Source organism: Acanthaster planci, linkage group LG06 (genome assembly GCF_054643075.1).
Source record: "Acanthaster planci isolate LZ-2023a linkage group LG06, COTS_SCS, whole genome shotgun sequence".
NCBI classification, from domain to species: Eukaryota; Metazoa; Echinodermata; class Asteroidea; order Valvatida; family Acanthasteridae; genus Acanthaster; species Acanthaster planci.
Window position 1 is genome coordinate 12,568,195 of NC_141782.1, and position 15,359 is coordinate 12,583,553.

The 15,359-nt window shown below is 44.0% G+C and overlaps 1 protein-coding gene across 1 annotated transcript; it reads right to left on the minus strand.

Annotated features, from left to right (window-relative positions):
- Positions 1 to 211: 211 nt before the first annotated feature.
- Positions 212 to 14,330, minus strand: LOC110974814 (iroquois-class homeodomain protein IRX-4-like). Its single transcript, XM_022226695.2, has 7 exons — positions 13,712 to 14,330; positions 13,128 to 13,358; positions 11,994 to 12,100; positions 9,745 to 10,091; positions 7,023 to 7,790; positions 4,600 to 4,691; positions 212 to 3,408 (listed from the first exon to the last, which is right to left on the minus strand). Exons 1-6 carry the CDS (start codon positions 13,757 to 13,759, stop codon positions 4,603 to 4,605), a joined length of 1,590 nt encoding a protein of 529 aa, XP_022082387.2. The 5' UTR covers positions 13,760 to 14,330; the 3' UTR covers positions 212 to 3,408; positions 4,600 to 4,602.
- Positions 14,331 to 15,359: the final 1,029 nt, after the last annotated feature.

The following is a 15,359-nucleotide window of genomic DNA, read 5'->3' on the forward strand; positions in this document are numbered from 1 at the left end:
CGTGCAAGTCAATCTCTTATTTAATTGTGTGGCTCTGAGAAGAACCGGTTGTTTAACAAACGTGGTCCAATTATAATTTTCATTAATAGAACATATTTTTTGTAATCACGATAAGACTAAACAATTATACCAAAGACGGTTCGAGTACCCATACAGATTGAGTTGCATAAGTCAAAATAAATGCGAACAAATGCACTTAATAATCACTATCTTTTACATCGTAATTTCATCACCTTTATTATCTTTTCTTTCCCACAAATGTATATACATTTCCGTCGCAACATTAACAACAGTAGATTATTACAAAAACAAAATTTGTACACAATTTCCCTGCCAAAAGCTTTGCTTTTTTTCTACGTGAAACACAAGTTGAACAAAGGCTTATTTTTTTAATTCGTTTATGAAACAAAACACGGAGCGCTTTGAAACACTCAAACGTTCAACAAAACACAATTCTTTTCACCCTTCATCACAATAAAAAAATGATACATTAGACTAAGTACAGGGCAGTAGTCAGGCAGTGATAAGAATTCTGCATGTTTATCTCTACATGAAAGGCTTACGTTGTAATCGCGTGATTTTCGGACTGGCCAATCACAGGCAACGTATTACCGAGTATCAAACTATATACCCAATTGGATATGTCCTCTTACTGACATTTCCTACAGCGTGTTACGTATTCACTTCACGAATTAATTTCATCTGAAGCAGCGTGAACACGTGAATGAGAACCAGATTTTGTCTTCTTTTTTGTTACGTTTAGAGTTGTAAACAATTCACAATGTGCTATAACTAATCCAATGCCCCAATACAACTAACCGTTGAAGACATCACATGAAACTCAGACCGGTATGCGGGAAAAATCGATTCTTCGATCAAACTTCAAAACCAAATAGATAATAATTATGTTCGATCACAATCGCTTCAGTTGCCAGCAACAAGAGTTGTTCAAAAAGATTGCCGGGATCATTACATCATTACGATGCGATATTATGAGGCGGTTATGTTTTTCTCCGACATTTCTCCTTGTTGACATTGACAACAAGGAGTAAACAATATTGATAGGGGGGTGGACGCAACATCAGCTACCAAGCGTCATGACACGCATTTTCTGACCTGTCGTCCCTCATATGTGGGTTATGACATCATCATGGCAACGGTGTCCTGGCAACGGCATCCAGTACTTGGCTTTCCACAGCTCGATTATTTTTAAGTGATTAATACACTATCAACCGTTTACAGGTCACAAACTTCATCACGCACAAAGATTACCCACTGGCAAGGTTATGCTCGTTTTGAACATAATTATAGTGCGAGATGCGTTCGTAAGACGCAAAAAAGAGATCACCGCCAAAGTTGGTTGTTCCTTCTTGAGATTTTTTTCGGCCAATGCATAACCTGGGAACCCTGTGTGACTCGCACAAACGTGTCTCAGCTGGCTAACGTTCAGACAGTCCAAATGCAGCATTGCCATTTCTCGCCTAAATTTGTTAACGAAAAGCGGGATACAAGTACCAATCTTTACCGTGCTCAGGCCTGCTACGGTACTTCGCCCAGTTTGTCATGGACGTCATGCGAAAAAGGTGAAAAAACGGCGCACTGATAATTGTGTTCAGACACCCTGAACTGACCAGGCAAAACCGGCCCTAATGCCGAAAGATAGTACCGATAGCACGGATAATTATAAACTTGTTCAAGACCAAAATATCACTGTGTATGGGGGATAAATCCTTAGGATTTGAGCTCTCGCTACACTAACAGCTAAACCTGTGAGTGAATCTTTATTTCAGAATGAGTGAATGGGAACTCGTTCTCAAGTAAATGACAAATGTCTCACACACAAGCAACAGCGTCGTTAAATTTACCTAGTCATGGTTTCCCGCAGACCACTTGAGATTTAACGACGTTAAACTTGACAGAGCGCTTACTCTTCAATTACAGGTGTTTTGACTACAGAAAGGAAGTTCCACATCCCTGGCTAGTTTTAAGAAGTTACGATGAAAGACACCCACTAAACATGAATTTGAAACCGAAGGCTGAATTTTTGGGCCGTTTGTATCAAACCGAAAGAACTCTAGAATGTGCATAATGGCTGACGAAATATCGTATGAATACAATATGATATCTTTCATCAAACTGAAGTTTCTTTCCCTGCTTGGTTCGGGAATTTGCCTACAACATATCCCATGTCAATCACAATGTGAACAAGTATCTTTCACGCGGAACATGACGTGCCTTCTCTTTTACTATCCACTTTTATTAGTATTTTTTTTTTCATGTAGCGCTGCCCCAGGAGATGTTATTGAAAAGCCTCGGGTTGGACAGCTTGTATAAAAAAACCGTACCAGCTTAGACCCCATATATTTTTCAGTGTGATTTTTTTAAAGTTCCATCAGAGGGTTTGCATTCGAATTGCGTACGCGGCAGAAAATGCAAGTTTTTTTTTAAATGCAAGTAAAAAAAAAGCAACCTGTAATGCGACATCAAACTGATGACGCCTACAATACGGTGAAGCTGATTTGCTTTTAGTGTGACCTCAAAATTCTGTGTCCAGGATTTAAATTCACAAAAGAAATTACGATTACCATCATTCCAAACGGCTGGTTTCACCTGTTTGTTTGTGTCATTAAAAACTGATGCACTATATACATATATTACTAATATAATAACCTCGGCTATTGACTTCACTTTATATATATATTTAAAAAACAAAGAACAAAGAAACGACAAATGTTAATACCCTCTTATGAAAACATACTCTCTTGATGACATTTCTTATTAAATCATTAAATAAATAACTATTTCGGTGAGGAGTCTCCGAACTACGACCGAATTTCTTGGAGAATCACAAGACAGGAAGGAGTTCCGTGTTTATAAATAGAACGGTCTCGCACCACTATTCTGTTGTGTTTCCTTGTTTAGACTGGCGCTTGTGCACGAGCCGATTCTGAGATCCTAAGTTTTCGTTTGCTCTGAAGAAACCGACCAAACTTTCACACCCTGTTTCTTCACTGGGTATGCCGACGGGTCCTCCGATGAAAGCCGTTGAGCCTTTCCACCGTCTTCCCATCAACACGCAATGGTACGGCTCCGGTCTTCCTGCAAGCTGCAACATTCGAAGATGCCGACCATCAAGATTCTGTATACCCGACCGAATAAAGCACTGCTGACACCGTCAGAGTCCACATTCCACGCACTGTTAGTCACGAGGAACCCAAGACGAGGCAGAAAACTCAAGAGACACGGCACGAAAAATAACCAGCCATACGCTCTTTAATAAACACAGTCCTCAGTCAGTAAAGACGGCGCCTGATGTGACGTAGCCTGAACACAACCAATCACCAGAGTAGGTCACCGAGCCTAGAGTCTGCGCAGATTGGTACATGACTGCTTGAGTGAGTGAGCGAGCTGTGGAATGATCAAAGAAAATCATATCTAAGTACAAACACTGCTTTTAAGTACATTTATAACGAGAACAAATGATGGATAAGACGAGGCGCAATCACTCGTTTTGCCAACTTTTTAATCAGTTCTAATTTAAGAACTGAATTACTTGCATAGTAAAATGAGCCTCGCTGATTCACACAACATTACATATCATCACATAATGCAAGGGCATTTATTTCAAATACAAACACATCGTGAAAACTTGCTCAAGGCTCTCTTGTTCAGCCCTTTTTTAACAAAAACGTTCTACGCCCACACTACCGGCAAAGAGGCCGTCAGACGATACCCAAGGTATTGTCCGATTAAGCGAAATGGGACTTGTAAGTGGCAACAATTTAGCGCGAAGATCGGTTTATTTCCCTTGACACGACAAAAGGGAAAAAATCTTGATAAAAAACTGAGGAGGCCACGAGTGGAAACGGAAGGGAAGCCTACACCAACTCCCCTAAACTGAGTCCAGAAATAACAACACTAAGTCGAGCAATAGTGGACATGAGACGCATGGGAAAGGAATGGACCACGGCTCACTGGAGATCTGCTATGGGGGTGTCTCGCTAAGCTGAGACGACAGTTGTGAGGGGGAAAATGACCCTGCTCAAAAGGTGTAATCGTCCACCTTTTTCTCTTCCCTTAACTCCAGGTTGAAATAGACACTACATCTTATAAAAAAAAACGGACAGGAAATAATACAGAACTGGTTTCACGACTTATTTTTCCTGGACAAAATACAGGGTATCGTCTCAATGAGAGGAGTGCGCCTATGACAGTGGAAAACGACCGCAACGACGGCGTTTGAAGAAAAACAGTTTGACACAATGTTGTTTTGCAGATTGTAACAAAGCTAAACCTGGACCACAGGGGTTTCAAACACTGCCTTTTCAAAATGGGTTGGCGGCTTAAAGGGTGAAAGAAGCTAGATCTTTCGGTTTAGTTTTTGTCGTGGAAGGGAAACTAAATGGGCTAGATTGGCACCGTTTTGTTTTGTTTCGGCGGTTTCAGTTTTGCCCCATCCCCTTCGCACGGAGCACAAGGGCGCATTGTGGCAGGTGAGAGAGAGGTGTCAGGCTCGGTCCAAGGGGTCAGGTGGGACCCGGCGTACGGGATTAAGAAGGCTGGGGTAGGGGGGATCTCCAACCTTCAATTCATCCTTACCTCCTATCGCCGGGGTACTGGCTTGAAGGCCGTCCTGGGCATCGGCTCGTCGACCTCTCTGCTCTCACTACTCTCTCGCCTGGAGTCAACGGCTGCGAGGCGGGACAAAAAAAGAGAGACTGACACATTACAGAAAATACCAGTAGACCGGGTTGTCGTTAATATTTGTCACAGACCCCAGGGAAAGCAAAACAGACGTTAGTGCGCGACCGAATCATATCGAGGGCTTAAGAATCGTCATATTCACCGTTCAAAAGAAATACTCTTTCTGTTTTGTCGGCTCAAGTATTCCCCCCCCCCAAAAAAAGCCACCTTAGCATAACAGTGCTTGAGTATTACCGATGCTACCGAGTTTCTAAGCCTTGTGAACCACATTTGGGTTTGTGTCAGCTTCATGTTTCGAAAAAAATGCTACCTGGGTGAAAGGTCAAATTCCTTAGTGCATTACAAGTTTGCACTTATTCGAACGATAGAATTTGTGTTCAGACCCACTGACAATGTAATTGAAATCGGATTTCCCATAAATTCTCCTGATTGACTAGCATTAGGCAGCCGTCAACTTGGTACGGGTTTCAATTTACAATGAAAACAGAATTCACTTTTTTCACGGCAACTGTGCTCATTATAGATACCTCATCTGAATGTGTTCGCCCTACACTTATTGCCGGTTCCGAGTATCAAATTTCAAATTGATGAAGAAAAAGATTGCGTGACTGACCTAAACGTGCTGCTTACCGCGCGATCTCAATGTCTGGAACTTCTGTTACAAAAGTCGTTACAGAAGAAATTCCAGCGTGGTTATAAAAGCCAAAATGATCTATAGCCAGCATTACTTCCGTACCCTTTTTATTCCAATTCCACGTTTAGTTGGGTAGAGTTTGCATTCGTCTCTGACAGCCACTCTCTCCCAACGTTGAATCGAATTGACAAAGCGGCTTGGTCGTGTGAAAAATGGGAACTATAATCATTGTGCTTATTTGCGGTCATCTGTATCGCGGCCATATCATTTCAAACGTATCATGTTCGAGTTGGTTATCGGGCCATCAAAAACCGTTCATGGTTTGTGGCATTGATAAATAGACAGCTGCGACGAAACAGCTTGAAAATACTGGGCAAACCGCAGCGCACAACGAGTTTATAATCTGGGCAATATGCTTTACCTGACAAGGTGAGAGTGGTAAGTTTAATAGTCAATCAATTATCTTGTAATTCTCTTTTCTTTGAAACTCATTTCGTCATCAGAAACATCTACTCAATATAATTTTAACCAATGTTTTGAGAGGCAATTATAACCAAGGCTGTGTATCATTAAAAAGTGCAAACAACCCAACTACTATTCAGACTGACTAGACTTGATCGTTTTGACAACGTGTTTCTGTTTTGCAGTCTTGGAAGTGTGGCGTGACTTTTTCCCGCCACTTGCGATTTGGCGGGGCAATATTTTATCAGCGCAGCCACAATTGGAAATGAGCAGTGTTATGACAGGTTGTGAATACATTTCCTCATGTTTGATTCCGTCCAATGTTTATCATCCTGGCGTGTAACGGGTAGCTTCAGATATCACGCTATTGCACATGCAGCGTTCGCGAACTTGTCATTTTCTTGTCTGTCGTCAGGTTCACTGGGGTGTCTTTTTTCCAATAGCGCTGGCGTTTTCATAAACCCATCATAGCTCGGGCACGTCATCGTCTTACAACGAGCCGAGCGGAGGTCCACTTAAGGAGCCAGAACGCCGCGCACTACGCGGCACGGCACGGCAGCCTTCAGGCGACATTTTTTTTGTTCAGAAACGCCGCACTTAATCAGGGCATTAACGGCGAAGTACCTCGATGAAAGGCTACGCGTACCCTTGGGCCTGCTAGGCGACCGGCTATTATACAGGGTCACCCAGGGCTCAAGAGATTACAAAAGCGGTGTTTATTTTTTCTAAATACGTTGATCCTAGTTGCATAGTTTATTTAATTTTGCAGTTAGTATCGTTCAAAACTCCATATTAAGATATGCTGAATTGAACCACTTTTTCAATGTCGAGTTATTGAAAGTCAAATCTAGTGTTGTAACGAGAAAGAAATGAGATAATTTCCAAGAAATTATAGCAGTACTCAAGAATGGGGGGATGGCGACAGTTAACTTTCAATAAATTAAAGTTTTGGTTGCTTATTTTAGGTTTAAAGTACTTAAATAAAATTGAAGTAAATGTAGTGAATGTAGTGAAGTGAAGAATGCAGTTAAAGTTTACCTCTTGTGATAAACAAAACTCCGGTTCATATTTGACCTTTTAACATTCGAAACTCTATATTCCTGAACAATATCGAATGAGCTTCGTCTCATCCAGTATTTCAAGGCTTTTCTGTAGAGAACAAGGATTTTGAAGCAGTTTCGTTTTCTTTTTGCGGCTTATGACACTGGAATGTGTTCCTCACCTTCTCTGTGGGGCGATGTGGTAGTGGTTACTCCATTATGCATGGCCGACACGTCATGGGCTAGAAGTGGGTGCCTGCTTCCCGAAGCCGTAGAGAACAGCGGTCCTTGAGAACTGCTCACAACACACGTCGGGGCGCGAGCTCCCGGGAGGTTGGAAGCCGCTGCGGAGAGTGGATGCATGCCAGGGAGCCCCGTTGACATCCTCGGTATGGGCAGACCGCCGTGGAATTGTCCGTCCACCCACTGCCGTAGCGAGCTCATGGGCGAATCGTACGGGTAGTGGAAGTTCTGCGCCAGGCTGGCTGGCGTGGCCATCACGCCGTTGTGGACGGGTGAGCGCACGGGCGAGCGAGACCGCCGCTCCCGCTCAGGGCTGCTGGACGTGGCCGTGTGGGCCAGGGACCAGATTTTGGGCTTGTCCGCCGGTCGGGGGGGCGGCTTCTCGCAGGGCGGCGATCTGGAGGTAGGCCTGCAGGTATCTCTGATCGTGGAGGGCGCCAGAGGGGCGGGGCTGGGACTCCTCCTGTGGCATAGGGGGCTACAGAGTTCCCTTGGTCGATGGGTGTCTTCCTCGTCATCGACCGTGACGCTCACTGAGTCCCTGCCCGTGTTTGTGCCCATGAATCCAGCTGGCACCCTCGGCTCAATACGCGGTAAGCCAACATGGCTGCTACTGCTTGAGTCACTCACAATAATTTCCCTATCGTCATCAATCTCATCCTCCTTCTCATTGTTATTTTCCTCCCTCGTCCCTTCGCGATCAGACACTAAATTCAACGGAACAAAATAAAATCGATTAAGAAGTATGAACGAAACCAGAATCTTTAAGGGGACATGATCATAAACAGTCATCAAGCTGCACTCAGCATGAATCTATTTTAAAAAAATATGACGCCCGTTATTTCAAAATTAAATACTTTCCTATCAAAGCGAAGGGCCGTTCAAATGATTTTCAAAGACATTCATAGCATGGGGAGTGGGTGGGAGTCTTCACAATTAATTTCAGAGACGATAAAATGCTTGTCGTTTGGGCTGTGCCAGTGTGCGCCAGCTCTCTGTATTTAGTTTCACTCGCCCCTTTCCCGCCAAATCCGTCATTGATATTTCCTCGGCCAGAACCGTTTGTTTGCTGTGCTTTCAAGTGTCTGGAGGCCCCGGCCCGGCCGACGTGATTTCATGATGGCATTGTCACCGTCATCATCATTATTATTATCATCATCATTATCATCATCACCGCTGTGGTCGGGGTATATGGAGGGGGGGGTTGACTCGCTTCCTGAGCGGAGCGGCCGAAGCACGTACGCCGCGAGCCACGGCGAGAGCCCAGCCGAGCGGAAGCGGCTCTTCCGCCCGTCGCCCGGATCAGCTCTCTCAAGTGCGGCTTATTTGACACGCTCTCATGCTAACGAAAAATTAATTTTCGCAAATTCTGCCAATTGAGACTTTCTTTTCACGGCGCTCCTCGTGAAATTGCTCATCAATTTAGGCTCCCGGTGAGCGGTGAGTGTGCAGTGTAGGCCGTAAGTACGTGTGCCATCTGATAATATAAAAACACAATAACGCGTAAAGGATCTCAGGAACGATGCAAACATCACGGTGCAATTCCGAGTTCAAAAGCATGATCCGGGTCCGCTGACAGTAAAGAGTTTCCAAAAGAAAACGGGCGCATCATTGAAGTCTCGTGTCGTTGACTGTTCAAACAAGGATGACTCCAATTGCAGAAGGAGAAAAGGCAGCGGGAAAAACTGTCAATATAATGGATAAGGTTTAATGTGTTCAGCGTGGAGAGCGAGGGTAGATGGGGGAACGTTTTTATTAGCTGTCTCACTGGCTGAGCGCAACAGGCCCTTACAGCGATGCCTGTCGAGAACGATCGAGCGAAAACATCATCGCAAACATGAGAGGATATCCCCCCCCACACACACACACACCGATTCTCTTTTCATGTCGACGCCACGATGGTGATCCGCTTTCTGGTACAATATCGAGCAAGACAAAGCAAATGTACACGAGAGGCCGGCCCGAAATTATCCAAGTTGAGCGTGTCAGGGAGAGAAGTCTCCACCGACTACGTTGAGCTACTTCCCCCCCGCTTGCCCCAAACGACTCCACCACATTGTTTTGTGGTAGATTTCACACTCCTTTTTTTCTGTTCCCTTTTTTTCTTTATTGACTGGCTGCATTAAATTTGTGTGACTAAATAGCTTTCTCATTCGACAAGCTTACAGAGTCGTAGCTTTAACTTAGTGATGTACCCTCAATCGGTTTTTCCAGCACTTTGAGGAGTGATTAGTATTAGACAAAAACCTGGAGGTTTGGTAATAGCAGGTCGCCCAGGTGAATCCATAATTAATCAACAAAATGGTAAATATAGGGAGTGTTCGCTTATTTTGAATAACACATTTATAAAGGTACTAACATTAAATAAACTTCTAAATTAAAGAAATTTTTCTCAACAACCACTCCCACTGAGCGGATATTATATCTATTTTCAGTGCTCTTTATAGTTTTATTAGTTAGTTTGTTTGTTTGTTTGTTTGTTTGTTTACTTTCTTCAAACATTCAGTGGCCTCATTCTTTTGTGACGACATGAAATCAGGGCACCGTTATTCATGACACTTTATACTGACTGTAATTTATGTTTCAGCTGACTATAGATGGGCCCTAAATATAGGTAATATTTGGCTTGGCCACTGCGAGAGGCACGGGGTATCAACTTACATTGTCCATTGTGATTGCTCTCTAGGTCCGTTCCCAATCCGTCCATTTCGTCGTCCCGGTCGTGGTCGTCACCGTCCTCGGACTCGTAGTCTTCTTTCCGGCCGTCACCGCACCGGTTCCGGGGCGACCAGGTCATCTTGTTCTCCTTCTTGAGGCGGCGGCGGGCGTTGGCAAACCAGGTGGAGACCTGGGTCAGGGTCATCTTGGTGATGATAGCCAGCATGATCTTTTCCCCTTTGGTCGGGTAGGGGTTCTTGCGGTGCTCGTACAACCACGCCTTCAGCGTACTAGTGGTTTCGCGGGTGGCGTTCTTGCGTCTTGCGCCGTTCAGGTCCATCGCCCCGTAACTGGTGAGTGCCGTACACAAGAAGCAATAAAAATTGTCAATAATTTCACTATTTCTTATACATTTCCTTCCATTCACCATGTAAATGTCCATTTCATTAACGTAGCGTTTTCAAATGATCACCATGCGCCTTTTTAAGGCCTTTACAAATTGGGTTTCCCTTCTATTTTGTCTTGTCGTTCCCTAAATGTGTTTTTATTTTTATTTATTTATTTTTTTTGTAAATTAAAGAACACAGACTGTCAATAAAAACAGAGATTCAGTTATCCCAAAAAGGCAACACAATAATTCCGTGTAGTCACTGCGTACGTAAACAAATTTGACCACACGAAACCGCAAGTGGAGTTGCGCGTGAACGTTGAGGATAGGTTGACGCTTTCAGGATTGGAATAACACTGCGCCTGTGTGTGTGTATTTTCGTGGCATGTTAATCCACTGCAGTACCAACACAATTAGAATTTGAACTCCAGATGATGAAACGCATCGAATTCCAACAAAAAAGCCTGAATCCCCCGGAAAAGGGGATACTAGTCCAAGGTCGTATCGCCTAAATTGGACGAGTTTGTTACATTAGATATACAAAATGAAAAATTCCTCACACAATGGGAAATTATTGTAAGCGCGGCCATAGTAAAATTACTGCGACAATGCGACACAACCCGAGTACAAAAGCCAGTCACAGAGACATGACTTTGAAAGAACCTGTGCTCACCTACCAAAATATTTGGACTTATTACACACCTGTTTAAGAAGGAAAAGAGGATGAATTGGTCCTACTTTGCCCCGATCAAAGGAAAACGCCGACGCGAGCGGTGAAATGATAAGGTAACACGTGGGAAAAATATCTCAAAAACAGACGACACTACAGTGTCGAGTAATAAGGAGTACAGGATAAAATTTGAAGTTCCTATTGTGATTCATTTGCAATAATTCTGGCACTTCCAAAACACATGATCAGCTACGACCAGAGTGGCCGTAGAGAAAAATGACTGGAGGGAAGTCAAACTAACATTTCAATTTTTAACACGACTCGAGGCGCATTCCGTGCCCGCCTCCCCCTAACAACCCGCGTTGATTTTTCCAGCAAAGCATACAGGCACTGCGATGTAGTCATACAACTCATGACAGCACAAAAAAGGTCGTGTCGTGTTTCACGGCTTTAATTGGCAAGTGCTCTCTTGCCATGCAATGCTTGTCGGTAGGGGAAACAAACCGCGTACACGCACTAGTCGTCAGTCGCACGCCGAGCACCAGTTAATGTCAGTTTCGATGTTGATCAAATCCACTGGAAAAAATATTCGATATTATCGGAAGTTGGGGCCATTTATTTAAGCGCATTTCCCACTCTATGGTTTCTCTTTGCTCGATTTCTGTGGACCTGCGTGTTGGCAAGGCGAGGGCGATCGGCGATCGCTCATAAAGCGCCTGCCGCGAGGACTCGTTCGCGTAATAGCTTCGGGCTAAAGCGCAAATTGCGCAGCGTAGACAGGTGGGACTCGGATTGCTGATGAAGAAGAACTTTGTTATGGCTCGGAATTCACAGATCTAGAATCACAAGTCACCAGGGTATTGTAATAATAGCATGATTACAAAGAAAGACCAGTTGCTCCAAACGACAAACACGCGAACAACACTTTCCCCGTTAATTTCAAATTACTAAATTTGAAAAATATGAGCTAACCCTATTTGAATTAAATTTACGGTAAATTACCAGTACATTTTTTCAACAGTGTTAGAAAAAAAAACTGACATGACAATGGTGACCCTGTATCATTGTCAGTCAGTTGGAAAAAAATTGTGGAATTATTACGTATTTCCAGTTGTAGAAGATAATACCCAAATCTATCAATCTGGGTTATAATAGGGAGTTGGTTTCAGGAGAACAGTAGGAAATGAAACTTACCGATCGCCGTAGTACTGGTAGGTTGTTGGGTCGTAAGGATAGCAGGCGGTAGGCTGGGCCAACGCGCTCCATCCTTCCGGGTTGGTCTTTAAGTCGTACGCTGAATTCTGCCCACAAATAACGGAACATGAAATCATTCAGAATTAATTTGTCAAGTAATAGGAAGGGAAGGGAATTGGGGAAGTTATAAAAAAATATGATGCGGAGTTACATTTTGAAACGGTAGTCTAGCAAAGTTTTTACTTCATTTCTGAGCTTTCATCCCTCACCCAATCTATAAGAGAATGGAGTGTCGTAAACTTGAATTGTCATTTTTAAAAAATCACAAATTTTATGAAGCTTTCGGGAAATTCTGAAATGAAACTTTTAAATAAAAAATAGATAGGAATTTGTCATATCAAACTTTTAAATAAAAAGAATTGGTAAGAAAACGTCTTTTCACTTATTTATAGAGACTTTCACCAATAAAAAAAATGCTGGGCCACTGTCGATGCCGGGAGGCGGGCATATCCGAAGGGCTCATATGCAGAGTACAAATAAATCAAGAATGGCTCAAGAAATGCAAGCTTTTCCCGTGTATGTTTATACAAGCCGTGCATACACACATCGAAAATAATGTGTGACATAGAGTGATTTTGAGTGGCTGTCTGAATTTGAGTGCACTCGAATACGCTGTTTCAATCCATCAACGCATCAAACAGTGTGAATGACAAATGGAGATATGTTTTGGGTTAACTGAGAAAGTGGAGGGGGAATTTGTTCAAAGAACAACAATCTTGGTAGAATGCACTTTTTTTCCCTTGTGCAAGACATGAAGTTCGTTTCTATATAAATTTCACAGTTTTTAAAAGACAGCCATGTCGATGTAAAATACATTACTGGAAATGTTATCCATTGAAATCACCCTCTGATTGGAATTTAAATAGGGCCCTCTGCAGTGTTTACAGGAGATGGACAAACATTATGTACTACGGTGTTATGCTGATGACTCTCTTAAACGGGCTTAGACCAGAATTTGCTCTCTCCGTGACTAATAGGCCTAGGCCCCCTACTGTCACTTCAGACAATTTTTTTTTTAAGTTAACTTACTCCACACAAAAGGTGAAGGTGATTAAGTTCAAATACTGCACTTACGAGAGGGGAATAGAACGCCGATGGGTCAGCAGCGAAGTGCACGAAGCTTGGGTCCGTAGCGTACGGGGACGTGTACAGCGCCGGCAGGCCGGCGACCCGGGAGTGTAGCAACGCGGTGGCGCGGTTATCCAGCGGGGAACAGCACACCGCTTGACCGGTATGCGGATCGGTGACGACCGGTCGACCGCTCTCACAGCACGACGAGGCCGGAGTGGCAGCCGACATCAGTAACTGTGAAAATCGAATCACAATGTTTCATTAATCGGTTTGAGGGTAGTATTTCTACCAAGTTTATGACTCAAAAGTTTCAAGATTCTTGAAACATTTTTTTTACACTTGTCCAAGATATCTTGGATTACTGTGAAGATACTTCAAAAATTCAGGAATGAATGCACACAACTCCAACTCTTGTTATGAAAAAAGGGTGTCATTACAGAAGTGTGATAAACGCCACCAGAATAGAACGTCTGCCGTGTTGCGTGAGACACAAGATTGAATAACCATTACGCAATTGTTTAATTACCTTAAACGCTGAGCACAAGAACGCGGTCCATTAAACCTAATTATTTTGTTTCAGTCATTACCTGCGACGAAGCGGGATACGGGTAGCCGAACTGCGGAAAGGTAGACATGCTTGCTTTCTCCAGCTTGAAAAGAGTCTCTGCCTCAGCACCGGGGCGAGTTAGAAGATCAGCGTTTCCCTGCGTAATATAATCCTGATCGTGTATAATAATCCCATGCGTAAAACAGAGGTGGTGGACCTCCAGAAAAAAAATCAGTTCTTGGAGAAGTTGACAGATGACGGCCAAAGTTACAAAACTTGTGAAGAGGAGGTGTCGCGAGCGACCACTGGCTAAGGTTCCCCACCGTGCGGCTAGCTGACCGAAGTAAGTTCCCAAGATTGTTTCATCTCAGCTGCCGGGCTGGCCTTAGCGACGTGTGACGAGAGTTTTGTAGTCTGAAGGAAGTTGCTTCCTAGCGGCGCGTGTCGTACAAGTAAACTCTTTTAAGGCCGTGTCACAGTTATGACGGGGGTTGCGGACACTACTAGGGCACCCTGATATCGGCTACCGTACCGCTTTATGGGCCTGGGGTCGTGTACATGAGCATGTACATACAGGAGTACACTGTGTCAGTATCTAGTCACTTAGAGAGCAGCAGGACCAGAACAAGCATGCGTGCACACGCCGTGACACCCGCCGACGCGATTGGGCCAATCAGGCGCGCCGGCCTGCCCGGTTTAACGCGGCCGCTTGATTGGCACGGCCGTCATTAAGTGCACTACCAACGGGGGCTCCCCACAATAGAGTGCCGCCCAACTGGGCGTGCGTATCCCCGTCGACAGGCCGGGGCCCTCCCACGAGCTTGGACAGTTTGATTAGCCCTGCCGACATCGTTAACATATTCATCGTTTTCTTAGGAATTACTGGGCACGTGTAACATGTGGAAGGCATGTTAGTGGCATGTTAGTACAAGAGGGAGAGATTTGCCCGCTCTGTTAACTCGTCCATATTATCAGGCCTTGCATTTGCCTCTGCACAGGCAGGCCAAAAAGGCAGCGCTGTTTGTGGCATGCACTGTACAACGTGGACGCAGCCAGCGACGTGTCGCATGTCAGCCGTTATTGTAGAAGCCCGCCACCAAGCGTCTGTGTTGGGAAAAACGAACCACATTTTTGATGAATTGGGCGCCCTGCACTAACTATGGATCCTCACTCTGTGCACAAACGGAATACGTGTATTCACTGAGCATTTTATTCGACCGTATGTGTGTACATGTACATGTAGTACTCAGCGTGGCCCTTCTCTCCTGTCCTGCAGCCATGTCAAACCTAGGGGGCAAATCGTTCCATTTGACCGGTTCATTCAAAGCAGCACAAACACCTTTATTTCTCCTTCGTGTTTCAAAGATTATTTTAGATGGGGAAAAATGGCTCTTTTGTTTGAGCAGTGTCAATGATACACAACTGTGTCTTTAGGGTTGAACACAGGGCGGTCAAAAAGCGTTTACCTACGGTCAGAAACCTCTGACGAACAAAGGCAGAGAAAGAATTGCCACCAGATTCCGGCAAAGGTACTTGACACATGGGTTAAAGGTTCTCTTCAATTATACTGTGGTGCCTTGAAGTTAAATCTGACGGGTTAGGAAAAGAAAACTTTGTAAACCGAAACAGATAACCTCTTCAAAGGTTTGGAGATTCAACAAACGTGATATGCGTATCTCTTTTTAAGT